Genomic DNA, 24752 nt, shown 5'->3' on the forward strand with positions numbered 1-24752 from the left:
GATTCATGGAGAGCACAATAGCAGGTGATGGAAGATGCCAAGCAAAATGAACAAAAATTCAAAGCAGGATAAGGACATGAAGGTAAAAGAGCTGCTAACCCACGACGTCTAAAAGTCTTACCTTCCCCTTTTCTGCAGATTGAGACATTTTTCTGGTCTCAAGTCAACTAAAAATATGAAAAACAATAAGAACAGGAATGTATTACTTAAGAGTACATTAGCAATTATGCTTTTCATGTCTATAGTGTGCGTACTAGCTATTCCTGGGACGGGGGGGGGGGGGGGGGGGGGATTTGGATAAAAATATTCCAGATTTCAATGCCATCAAGTCATTGTAGGTCATATAGACAGCAAAGGTAAAACAAATTCAGATTCAACAAATTCAGTAAATTGTGTATATCTGAAGAGGATAAGTCCTGTTCCAACTCCTAAACAATCAAGGTTGCGGATTTTCTCATCAATCACCCAACTGCTTTTGTAATGCAAGGGTCCTTCTTGCAATCTATCCCAGGATGCTACAAAAGCATGAGAATATCCGGAGCTGTATACCAGTCCATCACAAGGTTCACACAAGCACACACCATAGTCCATGTCATCCAAATGTTCTGTTCGGCTGAGACACCGAGGAGGCAGTTACACCCCCAAAGCCAAACTACAATGACAAACAGAACACTAATGCTTTCAGATGCATCTTTCCCTACTAAGGTGGATACTTGTATTCCTTTGTGTATGTTTTAATGTCCATGTTTGAAAATGTTATTCCTGTTATTTATATTTGTCATATGTTAAGATATTTGTACACTACTTATTTCTCTTTTGCACTATTACCAAAATCATCTGTGACATAACAGTAAGGACTATAACATATACACTAAAGGAATATCAAATGGAATTTCATGTAATATGTTTGGATTGCAGCAAACAACAGGAAACCATGAAAAGCAAAACCGTCGACATAGGGGGAACTACTGCATATAAATTCCAAAGGAATATTGGTGAACAAGTGACTATCTTGCCTGATGGCTGAACTCACGTTTTGAATGCTTAATCACTCCTCTTTCCAGACCTACTCAGACACACACACACTTATACAGTTGAAAGTGAAGCCTGGGGTCCAAGTGCATGGTGAAGCCATTTATCTGGCAACCCTGGATCACTTCATGTGATAGACCTTACACACTCCCCCCACATCTTGGAAAAAAGGGACATGATTAAATTCTCCTACAACAAATTTTGCTGAGTTGCCCATGACACATTTTGGCAACTACCTACCAGACTGCTACAGATAAAATGAGCTGAACAGGGAGGTTACAGACCATCTATCAATATAAAATTTATTTATGAAATATTCAGAAAAATCATCCCATGCTCTACTATTTTACAATCACTGACCTGTACAATGTTGCTGAGAAGATTGCACAAAGATCCACAGAATAAAGTTTTAGTTCACAGGCTGGTGGCTCCATTTTTGCTCTTGGCTACCCTCAGTCTTACTGTTCAAATTCTGCTGCCCTCTGTTGTTGTAGTTACAATTTTATATTGGTTCAAGTTTTTTAGGTGTAGATCAGGGGTAGCCAATCTTATCCGCAAAGGGCTGGTGTGTATGCGGGTTATCGCTGCAACTCCCTAATTAGATTACTAATTAGAGGACTGATTGGCTGAAAGAGTCCTCACACCTGGGTTTGAACAGCTGACCTACAGGTTATCCCAAAAACCAGCATACACACCAGCCCTTTGCAGATAAGATTGGCTAGCCCTGGTGTAGATTTTCATCCATATATTGTTTTGCCAATGGTAATAGATCTATTAAAGATCTAATAGGGTAGAAACATTAATATTGATAAACAAACAATTGCGATTACTGATTATTATTACTGATTATTATTATGTATTATTACTGATACGATTACTATTATCAGTAATTATTACCATTACTATTATGTATTATGCCAGATTCTGCTCACAATAATAAGCCTCTAATCATCTCATCCTACTCTTTCCCATCACTCAGCACCACTGCTTCAGTGCTGGTGTGATTTGTCTCAAAATTTGAACAGTTCCAGATCATCCCCCACATACTGTGCCTGCAGAGTTTGGAAAAGATCAAATGATACTTTTTGAGTTATATTAAAGGGATTAAGTGTCAAAATTGTCCCATTTTTAAATATATTTATACGCTGCAGCTTCAAATTTAGGGCTCTCAGAATTTCAGTGCCTCTGCAAAGTCTAAAAAAGATCCATCAACCAGTTATTGAGTTAACGCCTTACATACCACAGTATCTGTGGCTTTAGACAGGTACACACACACACACACACACACACACACACATACTTACACACACACATACAGATAATCTGATAAACAGCCACCATTAAAACTTGCTGGCCAGGGGAAGGGTTTTTTTTTTTCTTAACATCGTCAACTACTGATAATATAATATCACGTGGCCTTAATGTATAGACATGTCTTCATTTTAGCAACCACCAAACTTGAGTTAAGCTTGAAAAAACCTGCTAAGAACAAGTGTTTGAATGCTTGGTGTCAATACTTGGAGTGCCTTCAGAGTGACAGATTTTTTAGTATATGACAGGGTAAACTGTAGCTTAGCAACTACAATGATAAAAACTTGTCACACAAGCTCCCTAAATGCACAAAGCAATGCAACATTTTAGTTTTTCTACTTTACAGTACTAATAAAATACTTTAGTCTAAGAAAAACAGGAAAGGGAAAATAAGCAGTCTGATATACTCCAGCTCTGGAAAATAAATTCTTAATTCTTTCCACCCAATACATGAACTGCCCATTCCTCTTTATGTTGACACCTTTAATTTTAGTCTAAACCACTTTTCTCATGTGTGTGCAAAATATTTCTAACAAAAACATGTTAAATTCCTTTATACGTTAGGGATGAAAGAGCAATGTTACAATAAATAATGCTCAAAAATCAGATGTTATGTTCAAATTTCATTGTAGAAATCCAGTATACTTCAATAGTGTTTACAGATATGAAACCTAAACTATAGGTAATCAGTGATCTAGTGTTTGTGATTTCAAACAATTACGCTCTTACTAATAAACGCTACTTTAATTCAAATTATAAAACCAGATACAATTAAAGTAGATCTTAATTCGTTTACGTAGTTATGAAATATACAAAAGTTCAAAACCAGTTGGATGCATTTTGTAAACATTTTTGCAACATCAGATTTTTCTGATAATACTGTTTATTGTAGGAAAAGAGGATTCGGTTTCAGACAAATGATTTTCCACACACTGGGTACAAACTTAAGTAAGAAATATAAAATGCGGTACTGGCTTCTGGCCATGTACCGAAGTCATATAAATATAATCGATAACGTCTAGAAACGTGAATTTAATTTGTTACAATTCTGACTTACTACCCACGCTTCACTTCGAAGTTGGCCTTTTAAACACCACTTCAAATTGATTGAAAGACTGGACAGCACTTCAAAAAATAGCAGTACTCACTACATGTAATTTCATATAATAATTTATACTCATTTATTAATTTTAACTTTGATACTAACTCTACGAAAATGAGCCATGTTTTTCGTTTTTAAAGAGCACTGTAGGAAAACTGGGTCCTATAATAGACAACCGGATTACTTCCTAAATATGCCCACGCCCTGTTTTAAGTCCACAGACACAATCGGTAAAATGGATTCAGCTTTTTTTGACAGAAGATCAGAACTATATCATAAATAATATCACTTTTCGGTTTAAATATAACTGGTTTAAACTTGTATTACATTCAAATTTTAAAATCCAATAAGCTAGTATACTTCTGGGTCGTCAAGTTTTACCCACTGCAATAACTTTTTTTTCTCTTTTACAAAGTTTTTCCATGATAAGGATCAAGTGCCAAGTAACCAAAACCAGTCTTAACTCGGTTAATGAAACGAATCCTTACCTCTGATTAATGTACGTAAATAAATAATTACTTAGGACGTCCTGTTTCTACCTATTCCAGGCCAATCTAGGGAATCCGGAACCTCCCAAATATATTCCGCCTTTATCCCATAATGCCAATTTTTCCGCCAGCGTGGGAGGGACCCGAAAAATTCCAAGAAACTGCCGCCATTGTGACTCCAAGCCCTAGTGCTGCTATATTTTTAAGCAGTCGACAGCTGAGAGCCAAAATGGCGTCTACAGGGCACGTATACTTCACTACGCCGTATTCGTTCCCTTGAATTGAATTCGCTGCATCTCCGCACGTTTCAGTTCCTTAGACTGCACAAAATACCATGTACGTGCATGCCCATGTCTTTCGTGGTGAAATTATATTATTTATATCTGTCCCACAATTTATTTAAGCGTAATACTATAATTAAATATTAATGTCAGGTTTATTTTTATTTAAATAAATTGTGGATCATCCAGTATCTGAAGAATACAACTGTTAGAAGTCTAAACTATGACACATCAAGTAGGCAAGGATGTTGAGTAATGTTTCATTTTCTTTGAGCATCTTCCTTTCGTTTCGGTTCTTTATTCAAAGTAGAAAACAAATGGTATAATGTCACATTAAAATTTAATTCCTTAAGAAAATATACCTGTTAGCTGTTACACTGTGCCCCTTGTAATCTGCTATATGTGTATGTTGAAGCCATTTGGAGTGTACTAGCTGTCTCACCTACTTTTCAATTTGATGGATGGATGGATGATAGTGTGATGGAAATTTAGATCATTAAGAAGTTTGATAAGAGAAAATTTTGATTATAATATTGTTTGCCTCACCTCTTTCTGCAAGACAGGAATAAACAGAAAACGAGTGGTGAAGTAGGTGAAAGATCAAGAGTGCAGCAGTTCATAATAGATATGTAGGCTACCGATCCGATATTCGGATCGGTATCGGCACCGATCCAGACCTTTTAGACGGATCGGACCATATAAGTGACGGATCCACGGCCGATACTTAGGCCTATATATATAGTTTTCGGCAGCGTGTAAAAAGATAGATATCCTATTTCTAGTTCAACCGATCTGTACAATCAATGGCACATCTCTTTCCTATTTTAGATGTTTTTGTGGTATTGATGATTCACGCTAAGAACATCAGATAAGAAGATGACGATCTGTATTTTCCAATTTTATCAAGTAGCACAGCGATTTGCAATCTTTGTAAAAACAAAGTTTTGAGATATGAAGTAGCGTTTAGTGAAAACCCCCACTAAACAAAGCGCACGCATTTGTGCGAGACAACGCGAGTTATATGAAAAAAGCAGTGGATGATCTGGGAGTTGCTATAGCTTGGACTGTTATGCTCATTCGCAACAGCTTGTGATACGGGGAGGAGGGGGCTGCTATCGCAGCGAAGTGTATGTGACGCTGTTGCCAGCGGGAGAAAAACTGTGGAGCATTTTAAGCATTCGCTACATGCTCTATTGGAAGATATTCCAGTTGAACTGCAAAATGACTCAAAAACACAGTCTAAAATAAGATGTATAAACGAGGTGGAACAGTAGAACTATCACTATGTTGTCTATGTTTGTAGTAGCCTAATTAAAGATTTTGTGGCATAGGCCTACATTTTTTATTTCTACTTAGCCTAATAGTTTAAAAATATGAATAACGTATCAAGTACAAATATATCTAATGTATATTTATTATATTAAGATGTTAAAGTAAAAAGCTCTTGTATCAGAATCTGTATCGGCAGTTGTGTATCGGAACTGAAAAAAATATGGATCGGCCTATATCCTTAGTTCATAAGAACAACGTGAATGTTAAAGTTCTACCAACATTATTTTCTTAGAAATGTATGCATGTTGAAGGTCATATGACTTGTGGGTTTGTGTTACAAAAGAACCTATATAGTTGGGTAAGGAGTTCGGAGTTCTACAAACACTGCACTGAGCATGTTGTTGCGTGACTCTCCTCCGCAAAGTAAAGAATTTCAGTTAAGTTTCCTTATAGTTTTTTGGACCTGATCAAAAAATTGAATCGACAATGGATGGATGGATAGCTGCACCTGCACTTTGGAGTAGTACAGAAACGCTCAGTATGGGGGGCTGGGGTAAAATTCTACTTCAATGAGAGAGAATTAACTTGTTATGAATCTGGGCGGGTTTCACGCGAGGACGTACGTGGCATGATGCCAGCAGAAATGTTTTAGGACCCACTTGTGGCTCAACAATACAAAACAGGGTTTATTAAATTAACTAAAAACACAAGAAAACACTAACAAAACAAAGGACCACGAGGGGTCAAAAGTAAATGGGGATAAACAAAGACAAATTACAAAACAGGGGCAGATAGGCAGGCAGAACGTACATCTAACACCAAACATTAACCATCACAATCAACAGAATATTCAACAAACCACTGGAGAACTGAACAGAAGCAGAGACTTAAATATTGAAACTAAAACTGTGTAACAAGACTAACACGTACAGGACAGGTGAGACTAATTAACAAAACCTGGAAAACAGGCCATAGATGAAACTAATTAAATCAAAGGAACTAAAACAGGGAAACTAATAACTAACCAAGAATTCAGGAAAAATAGAATCTAACACTGGAAGTAACAAAACCCAAGAAAACATAACTAAGGCTCAAAACAATAAACCAAAACAGAATACAAAAATTACCAGACGCGGGAACTAGAAAAACTCATACAAATGAAAACACTAGGAACAAATAAAAAAGGAGGTGGAATTCAAACATGAGACAGAAGGGTTCACAAACAACCACATGTTCAACAAGTTGAGCTATGCAGCGGACAGGGAGCAGAGGAAAACACAAAGACTGCCAACACGAGGGACGGGATGACCAGCAACGCCTGCAGGCCAAACGGGGAAGGGATAGAGAGTGGGACAACAGGGGGCTGAGCCTGACCGAAGTTCGATGTAGCCAATTAATTAGCACTGCGGTTTCTGGAGTTTGGAAATGGGCGATTTTACTTGGGACTGGTTGGAGAAAAATAGCTGGATATGAGCTGGTTGTTGATGTTAGGAAGGAAGGATTTGATTACCTTTTCTAGGAAGGTGGGGTCAGGGTTGAAGAAGATAACGAATGATTTCTCTGCTTCGCTCGGCCTAGTGGAATGTGAGGTTGCAATGCAGTGCAAGTAGCACTTTTGTCATGAATGGTATTGGTGTCACGTCTCACGTGTGCCCCAGTTAGAAATATGGTTAGTTATCGGACATGTTTTATGAATTGCTTAATAAAGTGATCGATGGTCATAACTGTCACTTGTAAGTTTCATTGTTCAGAGCCGTAGCCTTATACTGGACTTTTGCAGACTTTCAAAGGTGGTAGTAGAAATTTCACTATAAACTTTGGGAATCCCGTTACACCACGACTTCTGAAATTTACTACATTTGAAAATGGAAGTGTTCTGATCACAAATGAAAAGCGTAAAAGAGAATAATTCTGCCCATATTTGGCATTCATGTTTTACCGGAAATCAGATCAAAGCACAATGCAGATTGTACGACGTGATGCCAGTCGACAGTAATTTATTGGAGACTCAGACAGCCTAATAGTAAAACATCAAATTAACGTACCATACGTGTTAGGCTATTTGCTTCGCACATAGAATATAATGCGGATAAATTTGGGCGAAAATGAGACAAAATCACAACTAGACCTACGTGTCAGTATTCCTTCTCTTTTTCTGATGTTTGAAGTAACATTTCAGAAAATGCACCACGAACAAGCACATGTCGCATGTCTAGAGGCTGTTGATGTATAAAGGACACTAAACAGATAGTTTACCCTACAGCTTTAGACAAATTCATATTCCCGACATAAACCCAGCCATCAATTTATTTCGATGTTGAAGCGATTAAGGAATGTTATATAAACGTTAACATGTTTTTGCTATGTATTAATTATTTGTTCTGTGTTTAGCATATTCTAACCGTGGCAATAATGACACGATTACTTTAACGTGTTATCAAATATTGAGTTACTGTATGTATATAAACTATTGTAAACTAAATTATTGAAAAAGAGCTAGAAATCTTTACTATTCCGGCGCGCTCCTATTCATCATAGAGCAAGTGCTCTTTCACTAGTCCGCTCGGCAGCTTCATTGGTTGAGAGGGTGTTTTCTTAAATCTGATTGGACCAAAGTTCTTCCCCTTGGTTTAAGACTTGGGAAGATAGCCCACCCCACATACAAAATATTCTTAGTGATTTTAATGCACCTCAGTCTGTGTGATTGGAAGAGCGGAGAGAGCTTTGTCCTAGAGAACGTATTTCCTTAAAGAACAATGCACCCTTAGGAAGAGAGTTACAGCTGAGGCAAGTTGGATTTTAATTATCTGCAGCAGATCGTAACAGAAATAGTGGGCCACCTAGTTAATTTGGCAATTAAGACGAAAACAAATTTCGAAAATGGTTTCTGCTGGTTTGGAGATCCTTGGTTTAACGCTGTGCATCCTTGGCTCGTTTCTTGTTATGGTGACATGCGGTTTACCCATGTGGAAAGTTACGGCTTTTATCGAGAGCAATATCGTCGTCGCCCAGACCTTATGGGAAGGACTATGGATGTCCTGTGTGGTGCAAAGTACAGGGCAAATGCAGTGCAAGATACACGACTCCCTGCTCGCTCTCAGCAACGACGTGCAGACGGCGCGAGCCCTCACTGTCATCTCCGCATTAATGGGCGTTTTGGGGTTGATGGTAACCATCGCTGGCGCTCAGTGCACCAACTGCATAAAAACTGAGACGGTGAAAACTAGGGTGGTGAACGCCGGAGGGGTGATCTACATAATCAGTGGTATGTTCGTCCTGGTTCCCTTGTGTTGGACGGCTAACAGGATCATTTCTGACTTCTACAACCCTAACGTACCAATAGGGCAAAAACGAGAGATTGGAGCCTCACTTTACATCGGATGGGCAGCGACTGCGCTCCTGCTACTCGGCGGCGCGATATTATGCTGCTCTTGTCCATCGTCCGGGAGCGCGTCTTACTCGGTCAAATACGCCCCGACAAAAAGAGGCACATCCAACGGAGACTATGACAAAAGGAATTACGTGTAACTTTCCCAAAACGACAGCTGTCTCCCTTCTGATTTAAAACTTTGGGAAAGCAAGTTTTTGAACTTTTTTTTTTTTTTTTTTGGACTTGTAACTTCAAAACGAAATGCTTAGTATGAACGACATCGTTGGAAATGGAACTGACTCGTCTGAACAAAAATGCATAAATTTGGAATTTTTTTTTTTGTAGTTTTTTTTTTCTTACATTATAAGGATAATGTAACGTAGAAAAGTATAATAGGTACATGCGTTTCGATTTGCAGAGCAAAGATCTGGCATGTTCATGAATCAATCTAATTTGTTATATGGCTGTTGTATTTTTAAATGTTTACCATAACACAAACTGTTCTGGACCGAGGAAGTATTGAAAATATGTTCTCTATTTGTGTTTTTAAAAACGTAATCTAAGAAATGTATAAATAGATAAACTCATATACCTGAACTATTTTGCGCTTTTGGTAATAGCTTGTTTTCATAAGTGTTCGTTTAAATGTTGCATTTTTTTTCTGTCATCCGATATTTCTCAAGTTGGCTAAAAAATTTCCAATACCAGTTGTGGTGAATGGAACAATTCTAATACGGATCGACATATAGTGAAAATTAAACATAATCTCGGTTATGCTGAAAACATTGCACAATGTATAGCTTGGCTGTATTTGCTTTTCAAGTAGAAGGTAGAAAATCGTAGTTTTATTGTTTGGATTGTACACCACATCTCACCAAATATTTAGTAAGAAGAATCAAAGCTCAGTTTTTCAAAGGGCACGGCTCGTATTTGTAGCTTTGCTAGATATTTACAAACCACATCTCCTGCACCAAAATATTTTTGTATATATACCCAAACCAATTCTGTACTTTGAAGCCATTGAGTTGTTATATTTTTAAAACGAAAGTATAATAAACAGTTTATAATTACGTTTGATGTGATTGGTATTAATTAATCGTCAGTTGAAACGTTTTTTTTTATATATATTGGGCTTTTTGATTTATTTTATTTTAACCTGGATTTTAATTTAATACATTTTCAAGTCCATTATGCTGAAGCATCCTCAACGCATTTAAACGGATTACTTTCACTTAATCGTGTTTTAAATTATTCAAGCACCATGGGCATGGTTGTCTATAATGAATGCTTGAGAAGTACAACATGGAAAAAAATAGCTAAAGTAACCCTTCATGCACTTGGTTATTAGGAAAGGCTTCAGGCTTTTTGATGTTATACAAAATATTTAAAACTATGATCTAATTTATGATTTACAAAAGTGATGTGTTCCCTCATAATATGGTTTTACTCTGCATTCCAATACTGGGCTCTCCAACTCCCTTCCCAGTGGGATGGACAATTTCAGTAAACCATTAAAAGGCAAATGACAATATGTCCATCCTACCCAAAGTCTCCCTTCCCCCATTCAAACCACCGCTTGTACCCTCATCTAAGAAGAATAAAAGGCAAGAGATGCAAGTCAAAAGAAGGCTGGCTGGGAATGTGTTATATTCCAAAGCTGTTAAGTGCAAGCAATTGATATAACATTTCACCTATTACCGAATTCAGTGTGATGACCAATAGTCCTTTAATGTTAGTCCAAGAATATTTTCATGGGGGTTTTGGGAACATGAAAAGTTTTCACATAAGTTTAAAAGATGTATGCTGTCACAGAGGGCCTATGCTGTGCATGTCATTTATTTGTTGGATACTTTTTCGACAATTCATAAAGAGAGGAATTTAAAATATTTCAGTATTCATTTTCATAATGGTATGTTTCATGCTGCTTTTTCAACACTGACTGTTCATGAAGTTGGTATAATATTTAATCCGAACACTTAAACCGTTGCAAGGGAATTTTAAAGCTTAGTTAAAGACCTACCAAATAAGACTCTTATCCAGTCATATGCTTATAACAACTTTGATGGCAGGCATGCTATTGAGAACAATTGGCTATGGACAAAGCTGGCTGTGAAGTGAGACCATTTATTCTCTGCATGGTTGTGTGGTGTCTTGGTAGGTAACATTATAGCTTGGCACCTGCCGCATTTGTGGGTTTCTGTTTCTGCTCAGTTCTGGCTTTGTGGGTGAGAGTTTCCCTGCTAGAGATGCACCAATTTGGTGTTTTGAAATTGCTCTTTGGGAGTCTGTTCTGTGATGGAAATATTTACTGTTATGGTGGTATCCAATTAAGAACAAAATATCTGGGTACCCTGGATTTCTATCTGAATTTACTGTCATTCTTATTAACATTTAGCTGTTATACATAACGTAAACGTTCAAAAGGCTTTTGCACAAACCACATAAGAAGGTGATATATAGCTGAAGTGTCCATTTTGTGACAAGATTTTTATGACTTTAGGAAGCAATGCAAAGCATCATGGTCAAATCAGAATCCAGTGTTTATGTGATCTAAAAAAAACAAAAAAAAAAACACATTTTCTTCACTAAAGGGATATTTTAAAAATTGGGACTGATGGCAATCTCCCATTGATTTCCTTCCCTAATTGGCATTCCAACTTCGGCACCTGTTTTATACTTGGTACAAAGGAGTCAGAGTACTATCTACTAAGGCAGAGGCAACCTCTTTGACATGTTTATTGTGTGATTGTTAGTTCCAGTCTATTTGGAATAAGGTTTAGAGCCTGTGGGGGGGAGGGTATTTAACCCCCCCCCCCCACACACACACACACACACACATTATTCCTGTTTGTGGTGAAAGAGAGAGGGGGGGTGATGGGGCAGCAATGTCACCGAAAGAATTCTTACCATGGCAACCATCTAGAGCTCGTAACTGCGAAAATACAGGGACAAGTAAGGCAACCATATTTGTACAATGAATATAAGTGGTTATGTGTTGAGATGTTTTTCATTCATACCTGCCAAGAGAAATGAGATTCTTAGCATAAACATATGACACATTAAAGAGTGTAAAAGAGAATGAAACTGTGAACTGATTTGTGAATAGTTATTACTCAACACAGACATAGGTTTGGTTTCAACATTGGTAGGGACCAAATCAGTCCCAAACTAGCACCTACTAAACACACACAGTACTTCCACAAAACTGGTAGGAACATGTCCCTATCATCCATTCCCAAATCTATACCATTGCTATTCAATGGTAGAAATGTTAAAGAATTCAAAATATGTATTTTGTGTAAATCCAGTTTCAAAATTTTTTGAATTTCAGATGTCTTCACTATATATTTGGTTTTGTCTCATTTTCTAAATTCTGACCATCTACTTACTCACAATGTAAGTAATTGAAATCAATGAAAAAATAAATAAATTTTTAAGTATCCAGCATTATTTGGTCACCTTTCTTTAAAAATGCCTTTCTAGCATACATTCTTCTGCTGAAGTTGTGCGTGTCCAACAGAACTGCATGGGAAATTGCAATCAATGAAAAATAAATAACAAACAAGTCATGATCCACACAGCACAGGATCCTGGGTCAAACTGCTGGCATTGTTTTGACACTAATTGCTTTGTGGCGGAAACTTGTGACGTGTTACTATTCAGAGGCCAGAATTATTTTTAGCTCACAATGATAGTCCAGTAACTGAACATTGCACATGAAAACAGCAGTAGTTAGAATACCTCTGTGGAAATTTTATGTGACAATTATTTATATTTTAGAACTTTATGTTTTTCTGCTAATTACATTCTATATATGCTGCTCAAAAAAATTAAAAGAATTAGCATCAAGTCAATAAAATTTCTGGGATATGGATCTGGTCATTCAAGTAGCAGAGGGAGTTGTTAATCAGAATCAGCTACTTTGGTAACTGGTGCACTATTGAGACGACCGCCAAACAGGAATGGTTTAACAGGTGGAGGCCACTGACATTTTTCCCTCCTCATCTTTTCTGGCAGTTTTTTTCACTAGTTTTGCATTTAGCTCTGGTCAGTGTCATTACTGGTTGCATGAGTTGATACCTGGACCCTACAGAGGTTGCACAGGTAGTCCAACTTGCCATTGCCAGAAGGTTTTCTGTGTCTCCCAGTACAGTCTCAAGGGCATGGCGGAGATTCCAGGAGACAGGCTTCACAGTTACTCTAGGAGAGATGGACAGGGCCATAGAAGGTCCTTAAACCATCAGCAGGACCAGTATCTGCTCCTTTGTGCAAGGAGGAACAGGATGAGCACTGCCAGAGACCTACAAAATGACCTCCAGCAGGCCACTGGTGTGCATGTCTCTGACCAAACAATCAGAAACAGACTTCATGAGGGTGGCCTGAGGGACCGACATCCTCTAGTGGGCCCTGTGCTCACTGCCTAGCACCATGGAGCTCGATTGGCATTTGCCATAGAATACCAGAATTGACAGGTCCGTCACTGGTGCCCTGTGCTTTTCACAGATGAGAGCAGGTTCACCCTGAGCACATGCGACAGATGTGAAAGGGTCTGGAGAAGCTCTGGAGAACATTGTTCAGCAAGACCGTTTTGGTGGTGGGTCAGTGATGGTCTGGGGAGGCATATCCATGGAGGGACGCACAGACCTCTACAGGCTAGACAACGGCACCTTGACTGCCATTAGGTATCAGGATGAAATTCTTGGACCCATTTCAGACCCTACTCTGGAGCAGTGGGTCCTGGGCTCCTCCTGGTGCACGACAATGCCTGGCCTCGTGTGGCGAGAGTATGCAGGCAGTTCCTGGAGCATGAAGGAATTGATACCATTGACTGGCCCCCACGTTCGCATGACCTAAATCCAATAGAACACCTCTGGGACAACCACCAGGTTGCACCTCAGACTGTCCAGGAGCTCAGTGATGTCCTGGTCCAGATCTGAGAGGAGATCCCCCAGGACACCATCCATCATCTCATTAGGAGGATGCCCTGACATTGTTAGGCATGCATTTAAGTACATGGGGGCCATACATACTACTGAGTACGATTTTGAGTTGCTGCAATGAATTTTCAGCAAAATGGACTAGCCTGCTGCATCATTCTTTCACTTAGATTTTCAGGGTGTCTTTGAATTCAGCCCTCTGTAGGTTTGTAATTTTTATTTCCATCAAACGATGTGGCATCCTTTCACTCTTAACACATCACCCAGTTCATATCAGTATAGATAAACAGCACGATTTTTTCCCCATTGAAATCTGATGCATTTTCAAAGTATTCCTTTAATTTTTTTGAGCAGTGTATTATATACACTCACCTAAAGGATTATTAGGAACACCATACTAATACGGTGTTTGACCCCCTTTCGCCTTCAGAACTGCCTTAATTCTACGTGGCATTGATTCAACAAGGTGCTGAAAGCATTCTTTAGAAATGTTGGCCCATATTGATAGGATAGCATCTTGCAGTTGATGGAGATTTGTGGGATGCACATCCAGGGCACGAAGCTCCCTTTCCACCACATCCCAAAGATGCTCTATTGGGTTGAGATCTGGTGACTGTGGGGGCCATTTTAGTACAGTGAACTCATTGTCATGTTCAAGAAACCAATTTGAAATGATTCGAGCTTTGTGACATGGTGCATTATCCTGCTGGAAGTAGCCATCAGAGGATGGGTACATGGTGGTCATAAAGGGATGGACATGGTCAGAAACAATGCTCAGGTAGGCCGTGGCATTTAAACGATGCCCAATTGGCATTAAGGGGCCTAAAGTGTGCCAAGAAAACATCCCCCACACCATTACACCACCACCACCAGCCTGCACAGTGGTAACAAGGCATGATGGATCCATGTTCTCATTCTGTTTACGCCAAATTCTGACTCTACCATTTGAATGTCTCAACAGAAATCGAGACTCATCAGACCAGGCAACATTTTTCCAGTCTTCAACTGTCCAATTTTGGTGAGCTCGTGCAAATTGTAGCCTCTTTTTCCTATTTGTAGTGGAGATGAGTGGTACCCGGTGGGGTCTTCTGCTGTTGTAGCCCATCCGCCTCAAGGTTGTGCATGTTGTGGCTTCACAAATGCTTTGCTGCATACCTCGGTTGTAACGAGTGGTTATTTCAGTCAAAGTTGCTCTTCTATCAGCTTGAATCAGTCGGCCCATTCTCCTCTGACCTCTAGCATCAACAAGGCATTTTCGCCCACAGGACTGCCGCATACTGGATGTTTTTGCCTTTGCACACCATTCTTTGTAAACCCTAGAAATGGTTGTGCGTGAAAATCCCAGTAACTGAGCAGATTGTGAAATACTCAGACCGGCCCGTCTGGCACCAACAACCATGCCACGCTCAAAATTGCTTAAATCACCTTTCTTTCCCATTCTGACATTCAGTTTGGAGTTCAGGAGATTGTCTTGACCAGGACCACACCCCTAAATGTATTGAAGCAACTGCCATGTGATTGGTTGATTAGAGAATTGCATTAATGAGAAATTGAACAGGTGTTCCTAATAATCCTTTAGGTGAGTGTATATCTTCATCCATCCATCCTCAAGTTATGATGGTCTCAGGCAGACGTGGAGCCAATCCAGGCAGCATAGGGCAGAACACTAGGCTACAGTTTTGATGGGATGCCAGTTTCAGGGAACATACACTCACCTAAAGGATTATTAGGAACACCTGTTCAATTTCACATTAATGCAATTATCTAATCAACCAATCACATCTCAGAAGTCGAACCGTGAACGCCAACCTAAGATAACTTGTACGCGCGGGGAAATGAGTCAATGAGTGATCACACGTCTCTCAGCGGAAACAAAGGGTAATTGCTATAGTGTTGAACACGTATTGATACTAATATATTTTATTTATAATATATAATAAAAAATACAAAGGTGTTCGTAAGAGTTTTTATTTTAAAAAATAAAATATAAAATGCACACACAAAATATAAATTGCACACGTTACAAAAATAAAAAAACAGAAAAATAAATAACTATTGGACACACATGGTCAGCCTGTCACGAGCCACTCTTTGATGGTTGTTTCAGCTTCAGTCTCATTAGGACTAGACACCAGTGGGTTTCGTAATGCAGACTCACTTACATTAGACCTTATTAAATGGTAAATGTCAATCATGAACAGGTGAGTTTATTGTTATTCCTTTACGTTGTGATTGTTCACTTTTTATCTGCAGTCTGAAAAAAGCAACTTTGGGCATTAAAACCAATGAAAACTATGGGAAATAATTATTTAACGTGCATGGGGACGTTAAATCCATATTGTGTTTAAACTTTTAGGATAGCAAGTTTATCCTGAAAAGTCAAATTTACTTTTGCTTAAACATTGGTTTTACTTACGGATAATCACATCTATGATGTTTGTATTCCTCATCGGTGTTTTGTCCCCTCTGCCACACCAGTGTAATGAACTGCCAACTGGGGAGCAAACACCTTTCCACAGATCCTCCAGACTGTTTTCTTTAGTGTTTGCCCCCCAGCCAGTGACAGTTTGGAAACCTGGAGGTGACAACAGATTTTTGGTCATACAAAATTTATTACATACTTTTGGGTAGTGTGTGTGTAGCCTATATAAGTATATTATATTTCTTAGTATCCATGTATTAGCTATGCATAAGGTAGTTTTCTAAAACTATAATCATACCAGTTTGTTCTTTAAGTCAACATTTCCCAACTTCGATGTTCTTGCAGTGGAAGTCCACCATCCTCTGCACACTGAAAAAATAGATTCTTATAGAAAGACCTGTAAAAAGTATTTTAAAAATCTCTGTAACTGAGTTAATAGTAATTCACTTAGAAATATAATTGGTATGAAATATAAACTTAAATACACCTTGAAACTTTATTATTTCGACTAGGAAAAAAAAACATTTCTAAAATCAATCTAAAATAATTTAATTAAAATAGATCATAAAGCAATTTTGTACAGTGCACTTGCCATTGTTAATGGTGTGTCTGCAGGACTGTTACCCAAAAAGGGAGGTCTTTGGGTAACAATCTCTGTCAGGTGCTGGACCTGGCTCTGCAACTCCCCCAACATTTGCAGAAGGACGGTCCGACGTTTTCGCAAATAAAACGCTGTATTTCGTAATGGAACACGATCCGATTGCAACTATCCGTCGTTTATGCGACGTATTGCCTACAATCTGTACTGATAGGGCAGCTGAATACATATATTTAGACAGTAAAAATACATTTAGACAATGATAGACAGTAACAGTAATTATTATTACATAATAAAATACATTTAAAAATAGAGATTTCTTATTAATTATTTTAATATCTTTTAATAAACCATTAATATATAATTATAATAGTATTGTCGTGCCGAGCGGGGACAGCTCGTAGACAAAGGCGCAGACGTCAGGGTACAGAAGAATACGGGGTTTAATTACAGGTAAGGCAGGCAAAACGTAGACAGATAATACAATGACCGGACTGGGGAAACAAACTGAAACGCGAACTAAATACATAGGACTAATGACAACAACCAGAAACAGCTGATCACACGGCGATTACACGCGAGGTTAACGAGGGGGCGTGGCTCACGGTAGGAGCGATCAATCGGGGCACATTGTTTTTTTTTTTTAAACTTTATATATTGTTTGGATACATTTATTTTCTTACTTTACAAATTATTGTTTTGATAAATGTGCTTAGATGTGTTTAGTACAGTATATGCTCTTCTTGTTTTATCCTGTCCATTTTGTGCTTAAATGCTAACAAAGAAACATATTTAGCTGAAATTTTTGGGGAACAGGTGTTGTGCCAAAAAGTGACTGTCTGCCAGAAACTGATTACGATCCGCGGGAGCGCGCACAGCCTGTTCAGGATGCATCGCAGTTTCTGTGCGACTAAGGCGGGTAATTTCGATATCAAATCTTTAAGTGCAAAAGGTATAGGCTACAGTACATGTATCCCCGAGATAACAGCGAAGGTATGTCTTTGTCAGATTTAAGGGTTTGGTGAATTTTTAAATAAATAATTGCAATAAGAGTTAAAGGAAGCCATTGTCATGTAAAACGCTTTAAAGCAGTCCTCGGTCATAACTGCGTTGTAAAACTGTAACCTTATGTCATGGAGCCATGGAAGTTCAAATGCGACACATTAATGTAGACATATGTTTATAAATGTTCCTACGTCTAAATGAGTTTCACTACACAACCGATGTGGATTACTTATTAAATAAAGACAATTCTTCATCTTGCAGTCATATTAAAGAGTCAGTGGATTTTTCCTACACTGAAAAAAATAATTAGCTGATTTTACTCAAAAATGTAGTGCACCATTTTTGCACCCTTGTTTTTAAGTATATTCTACATAAAATTTTAGGTAACTTTTACTTAGACAACTTAAACTGAGACTACCAAATAATATGTATTAAATTTAATGTCTTTACTTAAAAATTTATATTTCTCCAGCCAATGAAATTAAGCAGGTTAATTTACATTTCCTTAATATTTAAAGACACATTTGAGTAATAATCTGAGTTATTACTATCACCACCATAACCACTACTTTATTTACTACTGCTACTACTAAAAATAGCAGGTGGATGTTAACATGTTAAATAATTTTAAACATCACAACACAAATAAAAGTCTTCAACTTCAAATCTGTATTACTTTATTTTCTGAAAATACAAAATGGTATACAGCCTTTCCTTTAACAGCCAATGAAAATAAATGGTCAAAAAAAAATCAATACCATTTTTCGTATAACTCAAAACAAAAATGTTACCGTTCTGGAACATAAGTATGTCTGCAACTTAAACACAAACTTGCAATGCAGTAAAATCCCCTTAATCACTGCCCACTGAAAACCTCTTAAAATTTTAACTGAAAAACATAACAGGATGTTATGTTAAATATCCTCACTGCCATAAACTAATAACACAATAAAATAATACAAACCCTTTATCAATGGAAAAATAAGAAAAAAAAAAATACTGATCTTCCAAGATCTTAGAGGTCTGATGTGGTAGTACAGTATGTGGCTGCATTTTCAGCCGTATCAGTGTTTACCCTGCATTTATGCCAACAGATTGTTCTTTAAAGACAGCATCTTTGGGGACAGTTTCCCACTGTCGAGTTCTAGTAGAACTTTTTGGAAGAATTCAAATGTGTATCTCAGTGGCTTGGGATAGCTCAGATTAATCACATACATCAGGCCAAGAAGGATGACACATGCATTTGGGACACTTTGTAATCCTGCCATCACCTGTGTCCCCTCCAAAACAATCCCTGCCTCTAACGGACTGCCATCTGCAGAGCCCCCTTTGGTTACAATTTTAAGAGTGTGGTTTTTCAGGTCATCCGGGTTCAGGTCGCCATGAGTATCCTGCAATAAACAAACATAATGGGCAGTTTTATTATATGATACAGCTTGCAAACCTTCTTACCAAATAGTGTTTATTAATTTGAACAACTACACCGCCAAGGAAATGTTTTTTAAACCTAGTCTGTGAACACTAAAAGATTTGAAGTGAAAGTCATGTTACAAAAAAACTGAGCAGAAAAATATTGTGATAGCAATAATTACAGGGTTATTCCATATCAAATCAACCAATTTTCCATAAATCCTACACACTTCAGTCTCAAAAATTCAGAATAAATACCATGTTTACCCATGTAGTCAAGTCTGTGATGGGAGACGGGTGTCAGGGTGACAGGCAGAGTTTTTGATGAACTTCTCAAAATCATTTATCAATAAGTAAACCACCTAGCAGGCTCCAGTTTTGCATACTGGTACCATTACAGTCATTCTATACAACAAAATCAAAGTGTTTGATAGAGATGACCACTTGGTAAGAGCAGACCTTAAATTGGAAAAAACAATTGCATCTTTGGTTTTGCCAGCTTGAAACAATGTGGCTTGTGATTTATTTGTTTCCATCAAAAATTACTGATTGAAAGGTCAAATATCTGTTTCTGAGGGCTAAACATTGTTAAAACAAAAATCTAATTACATTTTGGCAATTTTAAGGATATACTTTGACCATGCAGGGTCATCTGGACCAAATATTTTAATTACGTAATGTACCAGTTTGCAAAATCTAAGCCTGCTTTGTAGTTTAGTTCTTGAGCTATGGACTTGTGAAATTTGATGAGGCTAGATAAAATCACATCTGTAGTGGTAACAGAGGCACTTCAGGATGCAGCTGTACTACACATGACAGGGAAAAGGTGTGGCAGATGTACACTGTACTACACTAACCTGGTAATGTGTAATGAGGTGCTCAACATTTTCAGAGAAGTGTACCATCAAGCCACGAATCACTACATCTCTACGGTTGTCCACACCAGCATCCTTAATGGAACACAAACACAAAAAGGTTATAGGTTTATTAAATCTGTTTATTTACAAATTATTTAGTAAATACTAATAAATGATTCATTAGTAAATACTAATTTGTTACCTGGTCCAGCAGGATCAACAAGTCCTGCATTTTACGTGCAGCATTCCCTCCCTTGGAGTGGTATAAACTGAGGAGTCTATCTGTGTATTTGTCTAGGTTAGAATACAACTGTGATTCCAAATCAATGGCTGTCAACCTTCTGAATTCTTCTTTTACCTGAAATACAATATTTAATCATCATTAACAAAATTTTCTATAATTAAATAAATATACAGTAACATGAAGGATACAATCAATATTCACCTGTTTAAATTCAATGATATTCAGAAAATAAAATAAAAACGTTTTAAAGCTATTATTAAAATCACTGAAATTACCTGAGTGACATCAAAAAGGGCTGGCCATCTCTGCAACAGGTCGTGTACAGGAGGGCTGTCCTCAACTATTTCCTGTCTGCGAGAGGAAAAGGTTCTGGCCATCTTCTCACTAACAGCTTTCCGATTGTCTCGAACCTTGATGTCACTGAGAAGCTCTATTCTCAGTCTCTCCAAAGTCTGTTTGTTTTCATCAGATGGGAGAGGGGGAAGGTAGTTCAACTCAGCTTTACGTGGCTTTTTTATTGCAGCAGGCCTCTTGTTTTGTGAGGAGTTAACAGCCAATTCAGGGCATCCAAGCTGTTTTAGTTTCTTTCTATAGGTGGCCATTTTATTCTTCAATCTGGATAACCAACCATCATACCCAGACAATGACCCAGGCTCCCTCAAGCATGGATACTTTTCAATTAAGGCCTGTGCAACTGCACATACCTGATTGCTGGAGGGGTATGCACAGTACTGGAATATTTTTTTGACTAGTGTGTCAGAAATCTGAGACCTCACACTGTGATTGTTTAAAAGAACCCCATTTTTAAGGAACTCATCATTTCCTGTCTGCAGAGTCAGCTCTGTGTCATATGGAAATTCAGGAATGTCAAAGTGAGCTGGCCAGTGTTGTGAACGCAACCCTTGACTCCTCAGAGGGGATAGCAACACTGTATCATCTGATGATTCATGCTGAACAGATGAGACATCTGATGAATTGACTGAAGACACAGTTGACAGGACATCTGAAGATGAAGTAGAGATATTTTGAGGGCAGTCTATTGCTGTTAAAGTAATAAACACAGACTCTACAAAAACCACCTTAATGGTATCTTTGTCCTTCAAAGTGGCTGTAGAAGTCAACGAAAAAAAATCTCCAAATTCTGTATCCAGGTAATGCAGAACAAAGCTGTCAGGTACATTTAATTCCTCTTTCACTGCCCTCTCAAGTTCTTCAACTGAATCAGGAATCCCAAAAGGTAGGCTCAGTTTACGTGCATCATGTTTAATCATCACTCGTAACATTGTTGGTTTAGACATTTAGTTAGTCTGTTCCAAAAAAAAAAGAGAGAAACTGAATGTTACATATAGGAAGGCCCTTAACATAGAACACAAAACCATTTTTTCTCAACAATAATTCTATTAGCATAACAAATACCTTAGTCATTCATCAAAAAAACAAACAAATGTCAAGCGATAACTTATCAACTAGAATGGCGCATCAATGTACCGTTTCAGGGTAACCATTGATTTGCCCCCAACACAGTACGCAGCCAATGGCACAGTGTCATTTAAGTCACTCTGGAGAATGAACTTAAGATGTCCTGGTGCCTCTAGCTCAAATGATCTCATGTGCTCATCATACCATGCCACCCGGGTCTTCACAATAAACCCAACTAAATTCTCAATAATAGCTATTTGGTGAATTTGCGCAAAATCTGTGAACCCTGCAGTACAGTCATGGGTCAGAATCATACCAGCACAGTATTTTGTTCCATGGCAGGACACAGAGTTAGCCAATTGTACTGATGTCTGATTTGGGAATTTGCTCAGTATTGCTTCCTGCATGTCAGCCTTCAACAAATCCAAAGGCATATGTCAAACATGTGAAACAGACAGGGCTGATTTTGAAAAAAAGCAATTCCGTGATTGATATGCCATTAACAGTTGATGTCTGGTAGCAAGAGATAACAAAATGTTTCTGAAAGAATGTGTATGCTGGACAACACGTTTAAAAAAACTATGTTTAGCTTCAAAGCGCATTGTCCACATAGCCACAAGAGGTCCAAAGGCCTTTATCAAGTCGGGATAGTGCTCCAGAAAATGATGCTTTGGTATCATTTTTTCACCTGGGAAGACATGCAAATATCTATATCTGTGCTCTGATATTTTGATACCTAAGTAGCAAATGGTCTCATTTGTGTGGACTGGAGCAGCAACCAGCTCAACAATTTCTTTCAGATCCATTAAAAGTTGCCATGCTGGTTCATCAGCTGGTATTTTCATTCCAATTAGAAATGGCAAAAATCTTAACAGAGCCCAGTTTTCGTGTGCGTTTCCCCCAATGCTCTTCCGGGTGGCAAATGTGAGAGGTACTGGCTTTGGACAGTTAGTTTTGTCACTCCATTTAAATGGAAAATGTTTGATTGAGTCATTGACCTCAGACAAAGTCAAATATTTTTTCTGAATGAAAACTTTCAAGCTTAATGCTATTTCAAGAGGAACAATCCCTTCAAAAAGATCGTGTAATAAATCTGGAGGGTACCCTGTCAAGACATGAAAGTTACTCAGTTTTTCAGTCAGCACACACTGTTTTTTGACACCAAAGCAGTGGGACCTACTTTGGTCATGCAGCACTGTCTGAACATGCAGTGAGTGTTCCTGTTTAGTCCTTAACTGAAACTGACCTGTGCGTACCTCCTTCAACTGATAATCTGAGCGGTGACCAAGACAAAATCTGCATGGGAACTGACCTGAAAAACTTTCCACAAATCCGGCAATTGAATGTGCACCTAAATTGTCCGCTATAACACACAGTACGGTACCTTTCACATTTCTGGCAAGGCTTGAAACAAAAATTCCTTCTGACTCTAAAAGTACAAGGTCTTTCAGTAATGGTTCTAGGACCACTGTATAGCCATGTGTTTTGACATCATCTGACTGACAAAGCACTGCTAAGTGAATGGAGGTCAATTCAGACCTTAGTTGCGATGGAATATTTCCGAACACCCAGTATACAGCCGTTATCTTGTGTTTCTTTCGGGAGGTTCCTAGAGGATTGCATACCTCAAAATCATCAATGTACAAAATTAAACACACCCTAAATTCATCTCTATTCAAAAAACTGTTCTCTTTAAAGTATGCACCATCATAGAAAGATCTGTATTGATGTGTCACTCCACATTTTGAGGTTTCAGTACTTTCAACAACTTTATCCAAAACATTTTTGTTGTTCAGTAACTGGCACAATATTTTTAGAATGGGAACATATTGAAAACTCCGTTTTGCCCTTGCATCAATTATATACTGTACTGGTTCTATGACACTGAAATTTTCCTCAAAATATCTTTTTCTTTTGTATGCCGTGTTAAAGGGACCATCCACCCCAAGTGCTGTACTTATTGGTCCTGATTCACAAAGCTCCTTTACTAAATCTGTAATTGCCAATTCAGCAAGTATGCAATTGTTTCTCCAAAGTTTGCTCAATAATATTTTTGAAATCATGAGCTGAAGCTACAGATGAAATAAACTGCAAGTCCTCTACTAACTCACATTCACACATTTTCTTGATACATGGAAGAGGCTTTCCAATTTAAGCAGCAACAAACCAAGCTTTTTCACAACAATATTTTGCAAAGTTTCACTTTCATGAAAAGTCAATACACTGTTTTCAGCTATTTGTTCTGTATCAGTTATGCTAATGACAGAATTACCAGTATCCAAGTTTCTCTGCAGAACCGCACATTTAAAATCAGTAGCTGAATGAGGAGTATGTTTTCTGCTTTTATGAGCTGCAAATGTCCCATAGACATTTGTCTTAAAGTCACAGCCACTGAAAACACAGTCAACTGTTTCTTGCTGACTCAGATGGCGTCTTAGATGAGCAAAAAATTCCTTTTCTGATGTGAATTTGTTTGATCCACAATTCTGACAACAGAATATAGTGACCTGTCCACTTATTGACACATCAGGGCAATGATGTCTTGTCAAATGTGAGCGCAGAGAATTGTGAGTTTTGAAGGTGCAGGGGCACTCGGAGTATGGACAGGGCTGTGACTGGTGGTGCCCTAAACAGTCATGATCAAGTCTGTAATGTCTTAGAAGGTCTCCTCTCCTTGAAACTTCTTTTTGGCAAAGTTTACAAATCCACTTCATAAAATTCTAAATGAGGACAAACACAACAAAACAATCTTTCTATGTCTATGACTAAAAGTAATGTTATAATATGTTATGCTATTGAAATATGTAATACATATTTAGACAAATTACTACCAAATGCTAAATACTGAGTATAAATATAAAAGTGCTGATGTTCTTACTGTCACTTGGACGAAATGTCCTTGAACCACAGATTTCCTGAATCATAACAGAAAAATAAACATGAGTTAAATCAAAAACATTGAAAGACACAATATACTAATATAATATGAGCTGTCCTCATTAAT

The 24752-nt window shown here is 38.0% G+C and overlaps 3 protein-coding genes across 3 annotated transcripts in view; 1 reads left to right on the forward strand and 2 right to left on the reverse strand.

The window, feature by feature from the left end:
- Nucleotides 1–4078, reverse strand: part of zgc:63587 (septin-2) — a 31464-nt gene extending 27386 nt beyond the window's left edge. The window contains exons 1-2 of the mRNA XM_023837087.2: nt 3934–4078; nt 122–167 (exon numbers count right to left, since the gene is read on the reverse strand). Coding sequence (XP_023692855.1) covers nt 122–148 — 27 coding nt within the window. The 5' untranslated portion in view covers nt 149–167; nt 3934–4078. The remainder of the gene's footprint in view (nt 1–121; nt 168–3933) is intronic.
- A 4069-nt stretch (nt 4079–8147) lies between these two features.
- cldn5a (claudin 5a) lies at nt 8148–9926 on the forward strand. Its single transcript, XM_023837088.2, has one exon. The coding sequence runs from the start codon at nt 8367–8369 to the stop codon at nt 9012–9014; it is 648 nt and encodes a 215-aa protein (XP_023692856.1). The 5' UTR covers nt 8148–8366; the 3' UTR covers nt 9015–9926.
- Nucleotides 9927–18113: 8187 nt separating this feature from the next.
- Nucleotides 18114–24723, reverse strand: LOC111856828 (uncharacterized). The gene is made up of 5 exons (XM_072709251.1): nt 24627–24723; nt 20605–21636; nt 20288–20443; nt 20086–20178; nt 18114–19209 (listed from the first exon to the last, which is right to left on the reverse strand). Exons 2-5 carry the CDS (start codon nt 21625–21627, stop codon nt 18901–18903), a joined length of 1581 nt encoding a protein of 526 aa, XP_072565352.1. The 5' UTR covers nt 21628–21636; nt 24627–24723; the 3' UTR covers nt 18114–18900.
- Nucleotides 24724–24752: the final 29 nt, after the last annotated feature.

This window comes from Paramormyrops kingsleyae, chromosome 2, assembly GCF_048594095.1.
Source record: "Paramormyrops kingsleyae isolate MSU_618 chromosome 2, PKINGS_0.4, whole genome shotgun sequence".
Classification (NCBI taxonomy): Eukaryota; Metazoa; Chordata; class Actinopteri; order Osteoglossiformes; family Mormyridae; genus Paramormyrops; species Paramormyrops kingsleyae.

What these genes read in the sequence shown, in the direction of transcription:
- LOC111856828 (XM_072709251.1), bottom strand. Translation starts at nt 21,627, where the DNA reads ATGTCTAAACCAACAATGTTACGAGTGATGATTAAACATGATGCACGT. An exon ending in TGTTGATCCTGCTGGACCAG is followed by an intron (nt 20,179 to 20,287) that starts GTAACAAATTAG and finishes TGTTCCATTAAG; the next exon opens with GATGCTGGTGTGGACAACCG. An exon ending in ACCTCATTACACATTACCAG is followed by an intron (nt 19,210 to 20,085) that starts GTTAGTGTAGTA and finishes TGTTTATTGCAG; the next exon opens with GATACTCATGGCGACCTGAA.
- cldn5a (XM_023837088.2), top strand. Translation starts at nt 8,367, where the DNA reads ATGGTTTCTGCTGGTTTGGAGATCCTTGGTTTAACGCTGTGCATCCTT.